At 42.1% G+C, this 23,218-nt stretch overlaps 1 protein-coding gene and 1 long non-coding RNA gene across 5 annotated transcripts; one reads left to right on the plus strand and one right to left on the minus strand.

Annotated features, from left to right (window-relative positions):
• Positions 1–863: 863 nt before the first annotated feature.
• LOC134478989 (uncharacterized) lies at positions 864–6,710 on the minus strand. 3 transcript variants are annotated; one of them, XM_087551605.1, is made up of 7 exons: positions 6,556–6,710; positions 6,114–6,247; positions 5,811–5,884; positions 5,007–5,117; positions 4,558–4,659; positions 4,342–4,387; positions 864–1,125 (listed from the first exon to the last, which is right to left on the minus strand). In XM_087551605.1, the coding sequence occupies exons 1-6, from the start codon at positions 6,652–6,654 to the stop codon at positions 4,362–4,364; spliced, it is 546 nt and encodes a 181-aa protein (XP_087407731.1). In that variant the 5' UTR covers positions 6,655–6,710; the 3' UTR covers positions 864–1,125; positions 4,342–4,361. The 3 variants fall into 3 exon arrangements, with proteins under 3 accessions (XP_087407731.1, XP_087407730.1, XP_087407732.1); XM_087551604.1 differs by having other exon boundaries at positions 868–1,200; XM_087551606.1 differs by lacking the exon at positions 864–1,125 and adding an exon at positions 1,851–1,885 and having other exon boundaries at positions 6,556–6,706.
• A 3,534-nt stretch (positions 6,711–10,244) lies between these two features.
• LOC148005825 (uncharacterized) lies at positions 10,245–13,805 on the plus strand. 2 transcript variants are annotated; one of them, XR_015620925.1, is made up of 3 exons: positions 10,245–10,477; positions 11,642–11,733; positions 11,887–12,601. It is a non-coding gene; the product is annotated as an uncharacterized LOC148005825 (long non-coding RNA). The 2 variants fall into 2 exon arrangements; XR_015620924.1 differs by having other exon boundaries at positions 10,246–10,477; positions 11,642–11,705; positions 11,887–13,805.
• The last annotated feature ends 9,413 nt before the right edge of the window (positions 13,806–23,218 follow it).

The following is a 23,218-nucleotide window of genomic DNA, read 5'->3' on the forward strand; positions in this document are numbered from 1 at the left end:
CAAAGTATTTGGTATCAAAGGGGGAAGGCTTTAGGTGAACTCCAGCTGCCATGTTGACCTGGGACTAGCGAGTTTGTCTGGATCTTTCTCTGGGTTGCTGTCCCTTGGCTTATGGCACCATTATCAGGCCGTTTTCTATCTTCCACAGAGTCCTGGACTGGAACTGTTACCTAATTTTGTAAGTATTCTCAAGGATAGCTTAGCTTGTGAACAATTTGTTTTTTTGTCTCTAAACTTTTGCCAAGACTAAAAGTGAAAAGCCTGGCACGGTGGTGCATGGATGAGGCTGAAGCCACTGAGGAGGATTTGGTCACAGAATGATGTGGACTGTGGCAGGGGTTGAGAAGACAGAGAGACAGAGGGAGATTTCAGCAAAATTGGTTGGCTCTCTCAACAGCTTTTTGCCATAATGTACCAAACCACAGCAAGAACTTGATTCAGGATCCTGAGCTTGAACCAAATTTAATCTCTCGAACTAGGGGGCAGAAGATGCTATGGGGTGTTGGGCAAACATTTGTCTTTATCCATTGGGCCTCTAATGACCAGACCTCCCCCGACCCCTAGCATGTCCTGAACCATGTTGAGCAGCCATAGCCTTAGAAAGATGTGTCTCTCCTAGATCTGTTGGAAAAGATAGTCTATGGATGGAAGAATCGTCAGCAAGTCTCATGCGTCTATGGTCCTTATAAAGCCTCTAAGGCAGGAGCCCTAGAGAGCATTCATCAGGTCTTGGGACTGCTCTAGAGGTGGTGAGATCCTGAGACTCAGATTAGATTCTGGGACATGAGGAACGATCTTGGGTACAGGACTAAGGAGGTCCCCTCATTCTCTCATGGGTTAGCCCTCTGGACACATAGACATACATTTAAGTGCAAGGGTAATCATTTATTGAACTGCAAGAACAAGAAATTTGTGCGGAATGATCATGGGTGGGGCAAAGAGAAATTTAAGAAAGCTTTTAATTTTCGATGTGTTATCCTGGGTATCTAGGGAAGATGCTGGAGTGACGAGGATTGCACTTTTCTGTGAGACAGGATGGAAATCAGATCGCAGAATTTGTCTCAGGATGCTCCATGGACAGGAAATGGTGGTGCTGGAGTCCTGGTGAAAAGTCTCCACTCAGCACTGAGTAATCCAGGAAGAAAGGATACAGGAACCCATTAAGCACTTCTTGGATTGACTTCTGGACAGACAGGCACTCTATTGTATAGAACAAAGGATGAAGAAATAGATCTTGCCCTGCAATCTAATCAACAGTATTTGCCAGAAAACAGGGATTAAAGGCATAGTACAAATGACTCTTTCCTTATGGATGACCTATGAAAAATGAAGTAACAAAAGGTCTGAGGATTGTTTCCACAATCTTTGGCATAAGAAGCTCCGAAGAATGGTCATTGCCTTGAGGAATAATGGTGAAAGCCTTGGCCACTTTTTTTTTATATTTTTAAATTTTTATTTATTTTATTTTATTTTTTTTTTTAGCTTGAGCATTTCTTATTTACATTTCGAGTGTTATTCCCTTTCCTGGTTTACTGGCCAACATCCCTCTAATCCCTCCCCCTCCCCTTCTTTATGGGCTACATGGTGTTTTTTTGTTTTTTATTCTTTTTTTTAAAATTTAATTATATTTTTTTATTAACTTGAGTATTTCTTATTTACATTTGAGTGTTATTCCCTTTTCCGGTTTCCGGGAAAACATCCCCCTAACCCCTCCCCCTCCCATTCTTTATGGGCTACATGGTGTTTTTTGTTTTTTATTATTTTTTTAAATTTTATTTTATTTTTTTATTAACTTGAGTATTTCTTTTTTTTTTAACTGTCAGAAACAACCAAACCTTAGTGGTTTATTTATCCATTTATTTGTCCCTCCACAGTTGTCAGTTGCCTATAAGGGAAGCATGCAAGGAAAATTGTTTATATTCACCAAAACCACACATTTGAACATCATATAAAAATGCATTTCCCAATTATTTTAAATAATTTTTAATTTGATGCATTGTGGTGATTTTCTAACATACTTTAACATAGTCTTCAGTCCCACCCAGTATAAGATCATGTTTTCCTCTCCCCCCCCCCCAATCCTACCCTCTTTCCCTCTTAGGGCCCTCCCTCCATATACCCTTGTTGCTTTCTTCTCCCTCCCAAGTGGGACTGAGGCATCCTCATGTGAGCTCCTCAGTTTGTTGACCTTTTTGAATTATGTGGACTGTATCTTGGTTATTCTGTATTTTTTAATTTTTGTGTAATATCCACTTATTAGTGAGACCATACTGTGCATGTCTTTTTGGGTCTGAGTTACCTCACTCAGCATGATATTTTCTAGCTCCATCCATTTGTCTGCAAAACTCAGATTATCCTTGTCCTTAATAGCTATATAGTATACTATTGTGTAAATTAACCACATTTTCTGTATCTGTTCTTCTGTTGTGGGACATCTGGATTGTTTCCAGCTTCTGGGCATCACAAATAAGGCCTCTATGAACATAATGGAACATGTGCCCCTGTGGCATGGTGGGGTATCTTTTGGGTATATTCCCAAGAATGGTATTGCTGGGTCTTTAGGTAGGTCTATTTTCAATTTTCTGAGGAACCTCCAAATTGATTTCCAGAGAGGTTGTACCACCCACGTGCAATCCCAACAACAATGGAGGAGTGTTTCTTTCTCCACATCCTTGCCAACATGTTTGTCACCTGAGGTTTTGATCTTAGCCATTCTGGTTGGTGTAAGGTGGAATCTCAGGGTCGTTTTGATTTGCATTTCTCTGTCATTAAGGACATTGAAGACTTCTTAGGTGCTTCTCAGCCATTTGAGATTCCTCTGTGTGAATTCTCAGTTTAGTTCTTTTTTTTTTTATTAACTTGGTACTCTATTGTATAGAACAAAGGATGAAGAAATAGATCTTGCCCTGCAATCTAATCAACATTATTTGCCAGAAAACAGGGATTAAAGGCATAGTACAAATGACTCTTTCCTTATGGATGACCTATGAAAAATGAAGTAACGAAAGGTCTGAGGATTGTTTCCACAATCTTTGGCATAAGAAGCTCCGAAGAATGGTCATTGCCTTGAGGAATAATGGTGAAAGCCTTGGCCACTTTTTTTTATATTTTTAAATTTTTATTTATTTTATTTTATTTTTTTTAGCTTGAGCATTTCTTATTTACATTTGAGTGTTATTCCCTTTCCCGGTTTCCGGGAAAACATCCCCCTAATCCTCCCCCTACCCTTCTTTATGGGCTACATGGTGTTTTTTGTTTTTTATTATTTTTTTAAATTTAATTTTATTTTTTTATTAACTTGAGTATTTCTTATGTACATTTCGTGTGTTATTCCCTTTCCCGGTTTCCGGGAAAACATCCCCCTAACCCCTCCCCCTCCCATTCTTTATGGGTGTTCCCCTTTCCATCCTCCCCCCACTGCCGACCTCCCCCCAACAATCCCGTTCACTGGGGGTTCAGTCTTAGCAGGACCCAGGGCTTCCCCTTCCACTGGTCCTCTTACTAGGATATTCATTGCTACCTATGAGGTCAGAGCCCAGGGTCAGTCCATGTATAGTCTTTAGGTAGTGGCTTAGTCCCTGGAAGCTCTGGTTGCTTGGCATTGTTGTACATATGGGGTCTCTAGCCCCTTCAAGCTCTTCCAGTTCTTTCTCTGGGGGTCCTATTCTCAGTTCAGTGGTTTGCTGCTGGCATTCGCCTCTGTGTTTGCTTTATTCTAGCTGTGTCTCTCAGGAGCGATCTACATCCGGCTCCTATCAGACTGCACTTCTTTGCTTCATCCATCTTGTCTAATTGGATGAGCCTTGGCCACTTTTAAAGACTTTCATACATTGTCTGAGTGAAGTCTTGGGAAATGGGAAAGAGGGGTCAAAGGAGTCTGCTCTCCAGACTGTAGGAGAAATGGAGATCATGCAACTCCACTTCCAGGTAAGAAGCCAAGGTTGTACGGAGTTCAGATGAAGATCGTATTGTGCAGAGTGGGATGGAGTGGGACCGCACTCTCTGAAGAGCAGTCATACTCACATCCTGCTACTCTCTGTTTCAAACTTTAACTCTTAATGACACTTAACACATCACTGAGCCCTTTTTACACAACCGTGCAGCAACTATGGAAAACTCATTCCCTTGTTTTCTTGCCTAAGTGCTTAGGTCACTTTGCTTTAGAGCTCAAAATAGGACCAGATAGTCACAAATCCACATAATTCAAAGCCATTGTTCAAGCTTTCCTCAAAGACTCCTTATCAAATTATTCTTATAATAATTTGGGGGCACCATACTAATGCTTTTGGAAGGGCCTGGTCCATGCCCACCCACCCCTTGCTCTCACTGGAGATTGCCCACCTGGAGGCTCAGGCCTGTCTTCATCCTCGGGCCTGGAGACAGCGATCTGCATGGTGAGAACAAGAACATGTTCAGGTACCAGGTCCACGTTATTCCCTGAAGAGGAAATGAGGTGCCTCTCCAGCTTTCAACAACTGGCTGATAGCAAATCCCCCAGGTTCATTTCTTCTATGATATAATATTCAGGACGAGAAAAATAAGTGAGTCCTGACTTACCAGTCTTGGTTAGGTCAATGATATTGTCCCTAGTGATTCCATGCGCCTCACATAGTTTTGCAAACTTTTCCTTGATGTCTGAACTCAGATCCTTTGTTCTTCCTGTGAAAAGAGCAGCAGTGAGTGTAGCAGCTGTGTCCTAGGCATTGACCAGAGGACTAAGCGAGGGGACAGGGGTTCCCCCATAAGGGAGAGAAAATGGCTGGTGACATGGTTGACAGGTGTGGGTCCAATCTATCCTGAATGTGGCACCCACGCAATGGCCTTCTGGCACACGGAGAGATTTCAGAGTGAGCCCATCACTGTGCTTGAGGCAGGGTGTTGGTGAACATCCTCGACCTTCAGGAAGTGAGAAAGAGGCAGGACCAAGCTGGGAATACCATACTAAAGCTAGAGTTTCCTTCCTCTCTTCCCACCCCAAGATCAGTGTCCGTGTGGAAATACTTTACCATAGAGCTCCATCAGCTGGAAGGCTTCCCCATTGTTGACATTAACGAGATGAAACATGACATATCTGTCATAGTCTGTCTTAAGTATAGTAAATATATTCCCTCCGTCATCTGTGGAGGAAATGGGACACAGCTCAAAAATACTCTGGCCTGCAAGAAATTATGTAAACCCTTTACCTGTTCTACCCCAAATATAAAAATCATTAAAATACATATCCTGGAAGAGATGGGGGGCAGGGATGTCTGCTGCTTCCCATCTGTAGCTTTCTGGACTTGATGAAGTAACTTCTAAGGAAGGGGCCCTGGGAGGATGCCCACTAGAGAACACTTAGGCACAGCAGCAACTCACTCTCTCTCATCCTCTCTGAGGCTCACCTGCCTCCCTCAGCACCTGCAAGCGACACGTCTGTCTTTCATAAGTCTGCCGTCTCATATGGCACATCCTGAGCAATGTGCACCGGTGCTAGCTACCGGGCAGTAACAGATTCCACCTCACCATACTTATCTCCCTTGCCTGCCACAGGGTGCTAGCTATTAGATGGCCCCTGTGTCCCTGGCTAAATCAACCATGTCAGGAAGTGCTTGAGATTCTACAAGGGGTTGTGGTGAGTTCGCTAGTAGAAAGTTTGACTGGAAGGTGCGAGTTCCTGACTTCAATCCCCAGTAAAACACACGCACACACACAGACACACAGACACACACACACACACACACACACACACACACACAAACACACACACGATAAAGTTGGTAGGGTTTACTAAATTCCTTGTGGATATGTAGACAGATATTGTATATACTTACACTCAAGAAAATATTCGCCATCCTTTGGCGTTTTGTAGGCAACCGAATATAGTTTCCTGCACTCTCCATTTTCCCTGTAAAACAGAGCAAGCTGATGCTTAGGGGATTTTTGATCTGGCTGGCTTCTTCACCCTCTACTCTATAGGTATCTCCAGTTTCTGATTCCATTGTCCTTTTGAATATTTTTGCAAAATTAGCAAAATGGCTTTTTTTAAAGGTTATTTCATTTCTGTCCAATACTTTAGTAATCACGAATTTGTGCTTATTTCTTCTTCCTCAGCTAAGGGCAGACACCTCACTTACTTAATACAGAACTTGAAGCCTAAGGAATTCTCCAAGACATCGATGTGCTGCACAAAAAATCTCATGCTGCCATTCTGTTCTATCTTTTCTCTTTTGTCAGAGGCCACGACAATAGAAAACCAATCCCCATTTAGCTGTAATGGATAAGAAAATGCTTAAGGGAGAAGGGGGTCGGGATAACGCATGGACATGTTTCTTCTTGAATTTGGCTTGATAGAGTTGTCACAATACCTAACATTCTGCCCCTGCCTCTCAGTGAGAGCAGAAGTCCCCAAACATTGTTAGATCTGAATACCATACAACTGGTTTTACTTCAAGGTCTGAAGCCATTCGTTTGTCTAATAGAACAAGCCACTGTACCCATCCCCTCAGAGGACCCACTTGGCTTCAAGAGTTCTCCAAAGCACTCTCTGAGTCAGAAGTTACTATTCACTGAGCCTACCTTGTCCACATCGAGGTTCCCTCTCTCGGAATTAGCTTCTTCTGCATGGCCACAGACCAGGGTCAGGCCTAGACACAGCAGCAGCAGGAACAGCTTCATGTTGGTAGGGATAGAATTGCCTCTCTGCTGGGACAATCTCCCTGCTGATGGTGTCCACACTCCACCTCCAGCACTTTGCTCGTCTTTATACTCTCTCTGGGTTCGAGTTTTTTTTTTTTTTCCTTCTCATATGGGCCTCTTTCCCTCAGCTATGTGGAATGTTTTCTCATGTATTGATGTGAAGCCAAGGATTGTTCATGCTCTTTTCAAACTTGGCAATGTCATATCCTATGGATTGATTCTATCACTCATACATTTCGCAAAACATATTCCCAAGAAAAACAGTGGAAGTTCTAGAGGGCTGCCATCCGGAACCAGATCCAACTTTGGATCTGACTTGGAATCAGAAAGCCAGTTATGGAGTAGGTGGGTATTGAACTGGAAGGTCAGGCATGGAGAGAATCTTTGCTTCAAAACTTGAGTGGAGTGTGGAAGAAGCTGAATTACTTGGGTTTTCTTTGAAAAGATTCATTCACATTTCATGCGTATGAGCATTGGTCTTGCATGTGTACCATGCACACACCTGGGCCCAAGGAAGTCAGAAGGAGGGCAAAAGAAGGAATCCGATTCTTTGAAACCTGTTCTTGCTGAGGACCCAGGTTCAATTCCCAGCACTCACATGGCATCTCACAACTGACTCTAACTCCAGTCACAGGAAATGACCCTCTTTTGGCCACTGTGACCTCCTGTACACATGTGGTACATATGAACTCACTCATTCACGCACATATGCATAAAAATAATAAATCTTAACTTAAAAAAATTATCAGGGTCTTCTGAAGCTAAGCTGACAGCCCCTACCCCAACCCCCACCCCAAAGCTTGACCTCAGAATGCAAACTGCTAACTTAACAAGGTAAACTGATTCAGCTGTTTACCTCAGAGAACGTTGGACTTTAACTGACTCGACATAATCTCATCATTAAAGAAAAACAAAGGTATTGTTCAAAGTCATATTTGCTGATGGAGGTCCAAGTAGAAATGATGTCAAGAGTCTGCCTACAAAGACACACAGTTATAAATGGGAACATATTTTGTATCTGTATAAATTGTATTTACCCTGGAAGTAGAAACATAAAATAGTGTTTGTAGTGGGGAAATAAAGAATTAAAGAAGGAGACAAGTCCTCGATAGGTTTTATTTCCATTTTGCATCAACTCTCTATACTATGTACTATTTATTTTCATCTTTCCATAGTGTTAGCTAAGACTCAGAAAGATCAAGTAACTATCCAAGGCCATACAGCCAGTCAGCGAGAGAAATTAGATTGAAACCCAAGCCTGTCCATCTGACTCAGGAGCCTTTGTTCTTATTAACTCCACTATATATGTCGGGATGTTTTTACAGGAAGGGAGGATGGCTAAATAGGAGAAAGAGGAATAAACAGCACTCTAGTGCTCCAGACACATTGGACTGAAACTGCACGTGGGTTTCTTTAAAATATGGAGGAGGGGGTGTAGCTTGAGATTGAATGAGACATGACTACTGGCCCCTCTTGGTCTACAAGCATTTGGTAAATGCTTGACTAGGGGACTATCATTTTTCTTTTCTCCTCTTCCTCTTTCTCCTGCTCCTCTCCCCTCCTCTTCCTTTTTTGGTTGATTATGGTGTGTGTGCACACATGTGCACACATATGCAAAGGCCTTTGCTCGTATATGCAGGAGTCAGAACAGGGTGCCAGTTGTAGCCCTCTGTGTCCTTTTACTTTATCCCCTTTAGACATGGTCTCTGGGACTTAGTGTGTTTCAGATAGGCTGACTGGCGAGTAAGTCCCAGCAATCCTCCAGTCTCCACCATCTACCTAGTGTTGGGGTTAAAGGCAGCCATGACCAACTTTTTAATGTGAGTTCTGAGCATCTGCTCTGACCTTGCTGGGAGCCCACACAGCCCTCACAGCTAGTACTTCTCCACTTATCTGTCTTCCCTGCAACTCACATAAAGGCTTGCCTTGAGCTTCCTGAGTTTCTGAATGGTCTTGTATCTGTGGCAATCCCCAGCTCCAGCCTCCTGAATGCTAAGATTACAGGTTGTAGCACCACGTCTGCCTATAGATTACTACTTTTCTAGTAATGAACGAGAAGATGCTTCCCCAGCAGAAGGCAACAGTCAGTCCCTTCCACTTAGCACTCCTTAGTACATGTGGGCTGTTCATGTGACTGAAGTACTGTGGCTGTTAAGAAATGACTAGACAAAGCAGGTGGGTAAGGGGTTTAATGAGTGTTGGTGTAACCAGCTAATGGCCCATATGCAACTATCTAGCATTTCTGAAACTGACTAATAGGAAGATGATTTCACTTCTTTACCTGAGTCTTACCCTCAACAAATTGAATAAATACCCCATTCCAAAAGCCTGCGGAAACATTCGAGTCACTTACATAATTCCAGGGTATGTTTAGGGCCAAGAAGAACATCAATGAACACGGGCTTATTTGATTCATGTCCCAGAGAGGAAATATTTTGTAGTCCCTCCAGCAGAGTGATAGATAGGACTGCTGACCCCGGCTCAACATCAGTTCTAAAGCACCTGCTTGTGTCAGTGTCAGAGGATGCTTGGAGCCACTGGAATCCACCTGCTTAACTCCCAAAACCTAGAGCGAGCCCCAGAAAACAGGCAGAAACAAACTTTAGGGGACAAAGAGATTATTGGCCAGGAACTTGTGAAGGACGAAGGGAGCTAGGAGAACGCAGAATCAAGGAAGGGAAGTTATCCTGTGTTAGACAGAAATGCTATGCCAAGTTTTGCTCGATCATAGGGGCGGGATGTGCACCCCAAAGAGACCAGTATCTCAGCTCAAAGACAAGAGAGTCTGAAGCAGTTAACAGTTGGGAAGGCTAGCTATTCACACTCCTCACAACCGAGCAGTCTTTTCTTCAAGGTTGGGGGTGGACTCTAAGCTGTCCTTCATCCTGATTTCTGGAATTTCATTCTGCTATCCATGAGTAGTCTTTCCTCACAGGGCTTGAGTCCTCTCCCCAATTAGGTATCTGTCACAGGAACCTTGCAATACAGAGATATTTAACTCAGGGTAATCTGTAAGCCATCGAGCCCAGGAACCATGCGTCCACACTACTGCATGCTCAGAAGGGTCAGCGCCCAGGCATTGTTAGCCTTCAGTCACCAATGGCTGATGGAGCGCAGGCAGGATGAACCAGAAGAGGGAGAGACTGGAGAGATGATCCCCGGTTAAATTCCCAGCATCCACAGGAATCCATAAGTCTAGTTCCAGGGATCCGACACCCTATGTGGGCACTGCGTGCATGTGCTGCACAGACATACATGCAAGCAAAACATTCATACACATCAAATAATCTATTGTTTTAAGCACAAGAGAATTGACCAGACTAACAGGAACTAAGCAGAGGGCCTTCTAGGGTGTGGGGAGAATGTACACATAGGTGAAGGCCATGGCAAACAGGAGTACAAACAGTTCAGGGAGCCAAAGGAAACCTTGCTGGAACACAGTGAACACAGGAATTACGAAATGAGTTAAGGCTAGAAAGGGAGTTGTGACAGTTTGCAGGGGCTGCCCTCTGGAACTCATGCAGTATGGGTGACTTCAGCAAAAATTAGACTTTGTCCTTTCTGGCAGCTAGAACTCTGGGAGCAAGGTGTTCGCTGGGGCTTGCTTCTTCTGAGCTCTTCCTCGTTGGTGGAATCGTGTTCCCGAGTCTTCAGGAAGCCTCTTCTCTGATCCATCCTGTATCCTAGTCTTTTCTTTTGAGGACACTGGTCAGGCATCTTGACTTAGGTTCACCCTGAAGACCTCATCTTACCATAATTGCACCAAATCACACCCTCAGGCACTATGGGTAAATCTTCCAATGTACGTATTTTTGGTGGGCACTCTTATCACATATCAGCTTATGTGGACCCGTGAGGAGCTATGTAGGGGTTGGTTTTCATGTATCTGGTAAGGACCTGAAGCATTTTAGAATTACAGTAGGAGCATGGTCAGAGGTGTGCTTTCAAAGTTCATCTGGCTGCATTTGGATAACAAAGACCAACAGGAAGGCAGGAGAAGAGAGAAAAAAGTTGCTATCAGTGGTTCTCAAACGTGTAGATCGAGACCTTACATGGGTTCTCAATGTTTGGGTTGTGACCCCCACCTGGGTCACATGTCCTATATCCTGCATATCAGATATTTACATTTCAATTAATAACAGCAGCAAAATGACATTTATGAAGTACCAACGAAGTAAGTTTATGGTTGGAGGCCACCATAACATGAGGAACTGTATTAAAGGGTCATAGCATCAGGAAGGTTGAAAACCTTTAGGCAGGAGATCATGAAGGAATTTACTGGAACATGCTGGGAAGAGATCATGTAAGCTTACTCTCCATAGCTGGAATTAGAGGGAGGTCTATAGAGAAAGTACATTGTGTTCAGAGAATGTGAGGTGTTAAGTACACATTGGTATTCTGTATCCTTATGTAGATACAATTTAGAGTTATTGCCATTAATATCATGACCAAAAGAAACTTAAGTACGAAAGGGTTTAATGTAGCTTACAGTCTATCATGAAGGGAAGTTGTGTGTGTGTGTGTGTTTTGTGTGTGTGTGTGTGTGTGTGTGTGTGTGTGTGTGTGTGGTGGGAGGACTCTATGAGAGAGCGTGGAGGCAGGGACTAAAGCAGAGTCCTTAGGAGAACATTGCTTCCTGGCTTGTTCCCTGTGGATTGTGAGCCTGCCTTCTTATATAACTCAGAACACCCTGCCTAGGGTGGTACATCCATAGTGAGGTGGGTCCTCCCGAATCAGTTTCCTAGAGGCATTTTCTCACTTGAGGGTGCCTCCTTCCAAATAACTCTAGCCTGTGTGGAATTGAAACAAAAACAAAAATAAAAATATGACCCAAGAAAGTTAGTAATGAAGGAAAAAAACAAAACAAAACACCAAAACAAACAAAAAACAACTGTACATGAGAAACAAAAAGGATAACGCCTCTGCCTAGTGTTTTGAAACCTGACGTCTGTATCCCTGTGTACAGGTGGGCGTGAAGGCATCTATGTGCCGTTGACTGATCCACACAGATGCTGGATGCATGAGAGTTGGTGAGATGCTGGTTTCAAACTTCCTGATGTAGGCACCTCTTGCTTATGTCTTCCTTTTCTTCTTCTTTCTTCATTACCCATAATTTTCTGTGTTTTATGCTGCAAATAGTTTTATAAGTTATCATAGGACTTCTCCCCCTTGACATTAACTGAACCGAACCTATATAACCGCCCTTTACAGGTCAGAAACTGAATTGTGCTGGCGGTTCATACAGTTCACTGAACGGTGGATGCTTCCGTGGACGTTAATTCTTTTTTACCTGAAGCATGATTAGTGGTTTTAAACTTCAGAATGTAAAAATATTTTAGCCACGGATGTTAAAAACTTAAAAGTGGATACCTGAAGAAGTGCTTAGGGCTGAGAGGCACCTCGGTCGTTGATACTGTCTCAAGACATGCTTCCAGAGGGCAGAATGGACAGAAGTTCCCAGCAGCCCCACCGAGCAACTCACAACCACCTGCAGCCCAAGTGCCCTTGTCAGACCTCGGCGTGCACCTGCACGCGCGCACACGTGCACACACGCACACACATTAAAATTAATCTAAATGGTCAAATATAACAAGAAATGCTACAAATGGGCTTATTATATGTGTCTGTGAAAATGATATGGCAATGATTGCTTTATCCCTCATAATTTATTTGATAAACAGCAATTCAGAAGTAATTTCATTGTAAGCCTGAGAACTGGTTTTCTGAAGACATGATCACTTTGGTTTTATTTAGATGCAAAGGAACTTTAAATAGTTTTCAAATGAGTACAAAGTATGGACCTACTTGAGATGGAAATTAAAAAAAAAAAGAAACTCCATTCTTAAATACAGTATAAATGTAGTGTCAGAAATTTGTTTATAAATAATAAAATAACAATAACTGTGTTAGAGTGCAGAGAAGTACCAATCTGTGTGACATGCCGTGTTAATTGGTTGTGGCGCTCAGCTTAATCTCATACAGTTTCATCCATCCACTATGCAATACAGTTTTAAATAGATATATAAAAATATGGAGGAGCCAGTCAAATACTACTAACAAACCAAATAAGGACTGAAACTCTGGAGATAATAGGACAGACCTGACAACCACACCACGGCCTCTGGAATTACTCATGCGTAGTTCTGTTAAGCTCATCTACAGAGGAAAGAGTTAGAATCTTAACCACAGCAAGAAATCTATGCAGGGGGTTCACAGAGCCAGTGCAGCAATGTGTAGGGTTGCCCCCTACTGACCAACCTCAGTGTTGCGCTGTATCCTACAGCCGCATTGCTGGGGCTTCCTTTGTGCATGTTAGGTCTCTCTTAGGTTTGTGCTTATAATTTGCAGCCAGTAGCTTGAGAGTTGGAGCACAAAACTTGTACTCATTATCGTCCTTTTTAAAAATAGAAAAGTCGAGGATGGAGAGATAGCTCAGTGGATAAGAGCACTCAATGCCCTCACAGAGGACCTGACTTCAGTTTCCGGCATACACAGGATAGCTCACAACCTCCAGTTTCAGAAGATAGGACACCTTATTCTGACCTCTTCAGGCACGAGTGGTATATGTGGTGAACAGATATACATGCAGCCAAAACACTTATACACATAAAATAAAACTAAAAAAACGTCTAACTAGACAAGTCAGGACTGGAGAGCTTTGTCACCGGTTAAAAGCATAGGGCTGTTCTTTCAGAGGACTTAGGTTTGGTTCTTGGCACCCACTTGGTGGTCCACAACCATCTGTAACTTCAGCTCCGAAGGATCCATTTTTAATCTATGTTAAAATATTAATCTCATCTTTCATTACAAATGTTTCAGGCTAATGTTTCAACTAAAAGCCTTGGTTACTAGTCTTCTAACCTCGGAGTTACATTCTGTTCTTTTGTTTTTTGGGTGCTGAGGATTGAACCCAGGGTGTCATGGTTACAAAGTCACCATTCACCACCAGCGGCCTGTACCCCTATTTCTGAAGTTCGATCCTTTTACTGGAGTTACTTTAGATAGTCTGAGGTCTTTCTCCATAGGAAACTGTTCTTGGTCCTTTTTTGTGAGTTTCTCTTAGCACATTTTTTCTGTTCCTGTCCTTTCATGAATGCTTTCATTACTTCTTACCCAATACAAATCAAATGTAAGTGTCTTTGTGGTATTGTATTAAGTGGGGTTACTTAGAGGAATAAAACTTACAGTGTCTGTGTGTGTGTGTGTGTGTGTGTGTGTGTGTGTGTGTGTGTGATTAGTTTATTAGAATGGTCTACAGACTGTAGTTCAGGTAATCTGTAACATAAAGTCCAAGAATTCAGGAGTTGTTTAGTCTACAAGGTTGGATGTCATAGCTGTTTTTCAATGTATGTCAGAATTCCAAAGTAGGCCCTAAATCTCATGAAGGAATGGACCTCCTAGCCAGAGTAAGAGGAGGCTCTAGAGAGGGATCTTCCTTTTTCCCCATCTTCTATGTAAGCTGTCAGCAGAGGGGGTGACCCAGTTTCAAAGTGGACCTTCCCTCCTCAAAAAAATCCGGATTAAATGTGGATCTTTCCGGGATGATCAAAATGAGAATGCTTCACTCCTTCTTTAGAAGGGGAACAAGAATACGCTTGGCAGGGAATAGGGAGGCAAAGATTAAAACAGAGGCAGAAGGAACACCCATTAAGGACCTGTCCAACATGTGGCCCATACATATATAGCCACCCAAATAGATAAGATGGATGAAGCAAAGAAGTACAGGCCAACAGAAACGGATGTAGATCTCTCCTGAGAGACACAGCAAGAATACAACAAACACAGAGGCGTATGCCAGCAGCAAACCACTGAACTGAGAACAGGACCCCTGTTGAAGGAATCAGAGAAAGGACTGAAAGAGCTTGAAGGGGCTCGAGACCCCATATGAACAACAATGCCAACCAACCAGAGCTTCCAGGGACTAAGCCACTACCTAAAGACTATACATGGACTGACCCTGGGCTCCAACCTCATAGGTAGCAATGAATGGCCTAGTAAGAACACCAGTGGAAGGGGAAGCCCTTGGTTCTGCCAAGACTGAACCCAGAATGAACATAATTGCTGGGGGGAGGGCAGTAATGGGGGGAGGATGGGGAGGGGATCACCTATATGGAAGGGGAGGGGGAGGAGTTAGGGGGATGTTTGCCCAGAAACCGGGAAAGGGAAATAACATTCAAAATGTAAATGAGAAATTCTCAAGTTAATAAAAAAAAAAGAAAAAAAAGTGGGTCTTTCCATCTTCAATTGACTTAGCCACTCTCTCACTCATGCATTGTCTGTTAAGGTTTAGATAATTCCGGATGTCTTTGACAACCAATAACAGCCATTACAAGCCCAACCCTGGTAATGTGACACACAGTCACATCTCTTTGCCATGCTTAATTTAAGGTGCATTTCTAAACACAATAAAAGCAATATACAAGCAGTTTGCTGCTCCCAAACCCCATGGGAGAGAGAACTCACCGCCTGAGACTGCAGAGTGGAAGAGACCACCAACACTGCCCACCCCTGCCCACATCATTGGCCCAAGAGGAAACTGTATACGGCCTCTGGGTTCCCGTAGAGGAGGGCCCAGGAGCAGCAGGTCCGCTGCATCTGAGACACCTCTGGAACCTGAAGGGACCGACCGGATAAACAGTTCTCTGCACCCAAATCCCGTGGGAGGGCGAGCTAAACCTACTGAGAGGCAGACACGCCTGGGAAACCAGAAGAGACTGCACTCTGCGCACATCTCTGACGCCAGAGGAAAACACCAAACGCCATCTGGAACCCTGGTGCACGGAAGCTCCCGGAAAGGGCGGCGCAGACATTCCTGGTTGGTACCCCCACGGAGAGCTCATGACCAACACCCCAAAAGCAAACTTGAGCCTCGGGACCACAGGTAAGACAAACCTTCCTACTCCAAATGACCTGCCTAGTGATCTCAGGACACAGGCCCACAGGAACAGCTGAAGACCTGTAGATAGGAAAAACTACACGCCCGAAAGCAGAACACTCTGTCCCCATAACTGGCTGAAAGGAAACAGGAAAACAGGTCTACAGAACTCCTGAAACACAGGCTTATAGGACAGTCTACCCACTGTCAGAAATAGCAGAACAAAGTAACACTACAGATAATCTGATGGCGAGAGGCAAGTGCAGGAACCAAAGCAACAGAAACCAAGACTACATGGCATCATCAGAGCCCAATTCTCCCACCAAAGCAAACAATGAATATCCAAACACACCAGAAAAGCAAGATCTAGTTTCAAAATCATATTTAATCATTCTGCTGGAGGACTTCAAGAAAGATGTGAAGAACTCCCTTAGAGAAACACAGGAAAACATAAATAAACAGGTAGAAACCTACAGAGAGGAATCACAAAAATCCCTGAAAGAATTCCAGGAAAACACAATCAAACAGTTGAAGGAATTAAAAATGGAAATAGATGCAATCAAGAAAGAACACATAGAAACAACCCTGGATATAGGAACCAAAAGAAGAGACAAGGAGCCGTAGATACAAGTTTCACCAACAGAACAGAAGAGATAGAAGAGATAATCTCAGGAGCAGAAGATTCCATAGAAATCATCGACTCAACTGTCAAAGATAATGTAAAGTGGAAAAAGCTACTGGTGCAAAACATACAGGAAATCCAGGACTCAATGAGGAGATCAAACCTAAGGATAATAGGTATAGAAGAGAGTGAAGACTCCCAGCTCAAAGGACCAATAAATATCTTCAACAAAATCATAGAAGAAAACTTCCCTAACCTAAAGAAAGAGATACCCATAAGCATACAAGAAGCCTACAGAACTCCAAATAGATTGGACCAGAAAAGAAACTCCTCCCGTCACATAATAGTCAAAACACCAAACGCACAAAATAAAGAAAGAATATTAAAAGAAGCAAGAGAAAAAAGTCAAGTAACGTATAAAGGCAGACCTATCAGAATCTCACCAGACTTTTCCCCAGAGACTATGAAAGCCAGATGATCCTGGACAGATGTCATACAGACCCCAAGAAAACACAACTGCCAGCCCAGGTTACTGTATCCTGCAAAACTCTCAATTAACATAGATGGAGAAACCAAGATATTCCATGACAAAAACAAATTTATACAATATCTTTCTACAAATCCGGCACTACAAAGGATAATAAATGGTAAAGCCCAACATAAGGAGGCAAGATACACCCTAGAAGAAGCAAGAAACTAATCGTCTTGGCAACAAAACAAAGACAAGAAAAGCACACAAACATAACCTCATATCCAAATATGAATATAACAGGAAGCAATAATCACTATCCCTTAATATATCTCAATATCAATGGCCTCAACTCCCCAATAAAAAGACATAGATTAACAAACTGGATACACAACGAGGACCCTGCATTCTGCTGCCTACAGGAAACACACCTCAGAAACAAAGACAGACACTACCTCAGAGTGAAAGACTGGAAAACAACTTTCCAAGCAAATGGTCAGAAGAAGAAAGCTGGAGTAGCCATTCTAATATCAAATAAAATCAATTTTCAACTAAAAGTCATCAAAAAAGATAAGGAAGGACATTTCATATTCATCAAAGGAAAAATCCACCAAGATGAACTCTCAATCCTAAATATCTATGCCCCAAATACAAGGGCACCTACATACGTAAAAGGAACCTTTCTAAAGCTCAAAACACACATTGCACCTCACACAATAATAGTATGAGATTTCAACACCCCACTCTCATCAATTTAGAGATCATGGAAACAGAAATTAAAGAGACGTAGACAGACTAAGAGAAGTCATGAGCCAAATGGATTTAACAGATATTTATAGAATATTCTATCCTAAAGCAAAGGATATACCTTCTTCTCAGCTCCTCATGGTACTTTCTCCAAAATTGACCATATAATTGGTCAAAAAACGGGCCTCAACTCGTACAGAAAGCAATAATCCCATGCGTGCTATCAGATCACCATCAGCTAAAGCTGGTGTTCAGTAACAATAAGGGAAGAACGCCCACATATACGTGGAAGTTGAACAATGCTCTACTCAACGATAACCTGGTCAAGGAAGAAATAAAGAAAGAAATTAAAGACTTTTTAGAATTTAATGAAAATGAAGGTACAACATACCCAAACTTATGGGACACAATGAAAGCTGTGCTAAGAGGAAAACTCATAGCTCTGAGTGCCTGCAGAAAGAAACAGGAAAGAGCATATGTCAGCAGCTTGACAGCACACCTAAAATCTCTAGAACAAAAAGAAGCAAATACACCCAGGAGGAGTAGAAGGCAGGAAATAATCAAACTCAGAGCTGAAATCAACCAAGTAGAAACAAAAAGGACCATAGAAAGAATCAACAGAACCAAAAGTTGGTTCTTTGAGAATATCAACAAGATAGATAAACCCTTAGCCAGACTAACGAAAGGACACAGAGAGTGTGTCCAAATTAACAACATCAGAAATGAAGAGGGAGACATAACTACAGATTCAGAGGAAATTCAAAAAATCATCAGATCTTACTATAAAAGCCTATATTCAACAAAACTTGAAAATCTGCAGGAAATGGACAATTTCCTAGACAGATACCAGGTACTAAAGTTAAATCAGGAACAGATAAACCAGTTAAACAACCCCATAACTCCTAAGGAAATAGAAGCAATCATTACAGGTCTCCCAACCAAATAGAGCCCAGGTTCAGACGGGTTTAGTGCAGAATTCTATCAGACCTTCATAGAAGACCTCTTACCAATATTATCCAAACTATTCCACAAAATTGAAACAGATGGAGCACTACTGAATTCCTTCTTTGAAGCCACAATTACTCTTATACCTAAACCACACAAAGACCCAACAAAGAAAGAGAACTTCACACCAATTTTCCTTATGAATATCGACGCAAAAATACTCAATAAAATTCTGGCAAACCGAATCCAAGAGCACATCAAAACAATCATCCACCATGATCAAGTAGGCTTCATCCCAGGCATGCAGGGATGGTTTAATATATGGAAAACCATCAACGTGATCCATTATATAAACAAACTGAAAGAACAAAACCACATGATCATTTCATTAGCAGCTGAGAAAGCATTTGACAAAATTCAACACCCCTTCATGATAAAAATCCTGGAAAGAATAGGAATTCAAGGCCCATACCTGAACATGGTAAAAGCCATATACAGCAAACCAGTTGCTAACATTAAACTAAATGGAGAGAAACTTGAAGCAATCCCACTAAAATCAGGGACTAGACAAGGCTGCCCACTCTCACCCCACTTATTCAATATAGTTCTTGAAGTTCTAGCCAGAGCAATCAGACAACAAAAGGAGGTCAAGGGGATACAGATCAGAAAAGAAGAAGTCAAAATATCACTGTTTGCAGATGATATGATAGTATATTTAAGTGATCCCAAAAGTTCCACCAGAGAACTACTAAAGCTGATAAACAACTTCAGCAAAGTGGCTGGGTATAAAATTAACTCAAATAAATCAGTAGCCTTCCTCTACACAAAAGAGAAACAAGCCGAGAAAGAAATTAGGGAAATGACACCCTTCATAAGAGTCCCAAATAAAATAAAATAAAATAAAATAAAATTCCTCAGTGTGACTTTAACCAAGCAAGTAAAAGGTCTGTATGATAAGAACATCTAGCCTATGAAGAAAGAAATTGAAGAAGATATCAGAAGATGGGAAGATCTCCCATGCTCATGGATTGGCAGGATTAATATAGTAAAAATGGCGATTTTACCAAAAGCAATCTACAGATTCAATGCAATCCCCATCAAAATTCCAATCCAATTCTTCATAGAGTTAGACAAAAAAATTTGCAAATTCATCTGGAATAACAAAAAACCCAGGATAGCTAAAACTATCCTCAAGAATAAAAGGACTTCTGGGGGAATCACTATCCCTGAATTCAAACAGTATTACAGAGCAATAGTGATAAAAACTGCATGGTATTGGTACAGGGACAGACAGATAGACCAGTGGAATAGAATTGAAGACCCAGAAATGAACCCACACACCTATGGGCACTTGATTTTTGACAAAGGAGCCAAAACCATCCAATGGAAAAAAGATAGCATTTTCAGCAAATGGTGCTGGTTCAACTGGAGGTCAGCATGTAGAAAAATGCAGATTGATCCATTCTTAATCACCCTGTACAAAGTTTAAGTCCAAGTGGATCAAGGACCTCCACATCAAAGCAGATACACTAAAACTAATAGAAGAAAAACTAGGGAAGCATCTGGAACACATGGGCACTGGAAAAAATTTCCTGAACAAAACACCAATGGCTTATGCTCTATGATCAAGAATCGACAAATGGGATCTCATAAAACTGCAAAGCTTCTGTAAGGCAAAGGACACTGTGGTTAGGACACAACGGCAACCAACAGATTGGGAAAAGATCTTTACCAATCCTACACCAGATAGAGGCCCTATATCCAAAATATACAAAGAACTCAAGAAGTTAGACCGCAGGGAGACAAATAACCCTATTAAAAATGGGGTTCAGAGCTAAACAAATTCACAGCTGAGGAATGCCGAATGACTGAGAAACACCTAAAGAAATGTTCAACATCTTTAGTCATAAGGGAAATGCAAATCAAAAGAACCCTGAGATTTCACCTCACACCAGTGAGAATGGCTAAGAACAAAAACTCAGGTGACAGCAGATGCTGGCGAGGATGTGGAGAAAGAGGAACACTCCTCCATTGTTGGTGGGATTGCAGACTGCTACAACCATTCTGGACATCAGTCTGGAGGTTCCTCAGAAAATTGGACATTGAACTGCCTGAGGATCCAGCTATACCTCTCTTGGGCATATACCCAAAAGATGCCCCAACATATAAAAAAGACACGTGCTCCACTATGTTCATCGCAGCCTTATTTATAATAGCCAGAAGCTGGAAAGAACCCAGATGCCCTTCAACAGAGGAATGGATACAGAAAATGTGGTACATCTACACAATGGAATATTACTCAGCTATCAAAAACAATGACTTTATGAAATTCATAGGCAAATGGTTGGAACTGGAAAATATCATCCTGAGTGAGGGAACCCCATTACAGAAAAACATACATGGTATGCACTCATTAATAAGTGGCTATTAGCCCAAATGCTTGAATTACCCTAGATGCCTAGAATAAATGAAACTCAAGACGGATGATCAAAATGTGAATGCTTCACTCCTTCTTTAAAAGGGGAACAAGAATATCCTTGGCAGGGAAGAGAGAGGCAAAGATTAAAACAGACACAGAAGGAACACCCATTCAGAGCCTGCCCCACATGTGGCCCATACATATACAGCCATCCAATTAGACAAGATGGATGAAGCAAAAAAGTGCAGGCCAACAGGAGCCGGATGTAGATCGCTCCTGAGAGACACAGCCAGAATACAGCAAATACAGAGGCGAATGCCAGCAGCAAACCACTGAACTGAGAATAGGACCCCCGTTGAAGGAATCAGAGAAAGAACTGGAAGAGCTTGAAGGGGCTCGAGACCCCATATGTACAACAATGCCAAGCAACCAGAGCTTCCAGGGACTAAGCCACTACCTGAAGACTATACATGGACTGACCCTGGACTCTGACCTCATAGGTAGCAATGAATAACTTTTTAGAGCACCAGTGGAAGGAGAATCCCTGGGTCCTGCTAAGACTGAACCCCCAGTGAACTGGATTGTTGGGGGGAGGGCGGCAATGGGGGGAGGGTGGGAAGGGTAATAACCATAAGGAAGGGGAGGGGAGAGGGGGATGTTTGCCCGGAAACCGGGAAAGGGAATAACACTCGAAATGTATATAAGAAATACTCAAGTTAATAAAAAAGAAAAAGAGAGAGAATTACTCATTTCTTTTCCAATCAAAATTCCAACTCAATTCTTCATAGAGTTTGAAAGAGTAATTCTCAAATTCATTTGGAATACCCAAAAATCCAGGATAGGGAAAACTCTTCTCAACAAAAACAGAAGTTCTGGGGGAATCAGCATCCCTGACCTCAAGCTGTACTACAGAGCAATAGTTATAAAAACTGCATGGTATTGGTGCAAGGACAGGCAGGTAGAACTATGGACTAGAATTGAAGACCCAGAAGTGAACCCACACACCTATGGTCACTTGATAATTGAGAAAGAAGCTAAAATGATCCAGTGGAAAAAGATAGCATTTTCAGCAAATGGTGCTGGTTCAACTGGCAATCATTATGTAGAAGAAGGAAAATCAATCCATTCTTATCTCTTTGGACAAAGCTCAACTTCAAGTGGTTCAATGACCTCCACATAAAACCAAATAAACTGAATCCAATAGAAGAGAAAGTGGGGAAGAGCCTTAAACACATGGGCACAGGAAAAATTTTCCTAAACAGAACATCAGTGGCTTATGCTTTAAGATCAACAATGGACAAATAGGATATCATAAAACAGAAAAGCTTCTATAAGGCAAAGGACACTGTCATTAGGGCAAAACGACAATCAACAGATTGGGAAAGGATATTTACCAATTCTACATCTGACAGAGGGCTAATGTCCTGTATATACAAAAAACTCATTAAGTTAAAATCAAGAGAACCAAATAACCCTATTAAAAATGGGGTACAGAGCTGAACACAATTCTCAATTGAGGAATCCCAAATAGATGAGAAGCACCTAAAAATGTTCAACCTCCTTAGTCATCAGAAAATTAAAACAACACTGAAATTCTACCTCACAACAGTTAAAATGGCTAAGATCAAAACCTCAGGTGACAGCAGAAATAGGAACACTCCTCCATTGTTGGTGGGATTGCAAGCTGGTATAACCACTCTGAAAATCAGTCTGGAGTTTCCTCAGAAAAGTGGAGGTCCTGAGGACCCAGCTATTCCACTCCTGGGCATATACCCAAAAGATGCTCCAACATATAACAAGGGTATACAGTCCACTATATTCATAGCAGCCTTATTTATAATAGCCAGAAGCTGGAAAGAACCCAGATGTCCCTTAACAGTGCAATGGATACGGAAATGTGGTACATTTACACAATGGAGTACTATTCCGTTATTAAAAACGGAGACTTCATGAAATTTACAGGCAAATGGATTGAACTGGAAAATATCATCCTAAGTGAGATAACCTAGTCACAAAAGAACACACGTGGAATGTAGTCACTAATATGTGGCTATTAGGTGAGAAGCTCAGAATACCCATGATTCAATTCACAGATCATATGAAGCTCAAGAAAAAGGATGACCAAAGTGTGGATGCTTCAGTTCTATTTAGAAGGGGAAACAAAAGACTTATGGAAGGTAGAGGGTGGGACTGATTTAGGAGGAAGTGAGGAGGTGGAGGAGGGGGAAAAGTGGCAGTATCAGGTATGGGAGGAGACAGGGAAGATGTACAGATGGTCAGGAAAATGAAAAGAGGTGTGTAGTAATGAGGGACAGGGATCTGGCGGTAGCCACAAGAAAGTCTCACATACCAGAAAAGCAAGTGTCTCCCAGTACCCAACAGGGATGATATTAGCTGAAATATCCTACAAAGGGGAGAGAAAATCTGTAGAGACCATATACAGAGGTTAGACATGGCTCATAAGTG

The sequence above is a fragment of the Rattus norvegicus genome, chromosome 5 (genome assembly GCF_021556685.1).
Source record: "Rattus norvegicus strain SHRSP/BbbUtx chromosome 5, alternate assembly SHRSP_T2T, whole genome shotgun sequence".
Classification (NCBI taxonomy): Eukaryota; Metazoa; Chordata; class Mammalia; order Rodentia; family Muridae; genus Rattus; species Rattus norvegicus.

What these genes read in the sequence shown, in the direction of transcription:
- LOC134478989 (XM_087551605.1), bottom strand. Translation starts at nt 6,654, where the DNA reads ATGAAGCTGTTCCTGCTGCTGCTGTGTCTAGGCCTGACCCTGGTCTGT. An exon ending in GGAACCTCGATGTGGACAAG is followed by an intron (nt 6,248 to 6,555) that starts GTAGGCTCAGTG and finishes TATCCATTACAG; the next exon opens with CTAAATGGGGATTGGTTTTC. An exon ending in GGCTTCAAGTTCTGTATTAA is followed by an intron (nt 5,885 to 6,113) that starts GTAAGTGAGGTG and finishes TCTGTTTTACAG; the next exon opens with GGAAAATGGAGAGTGCAGGA.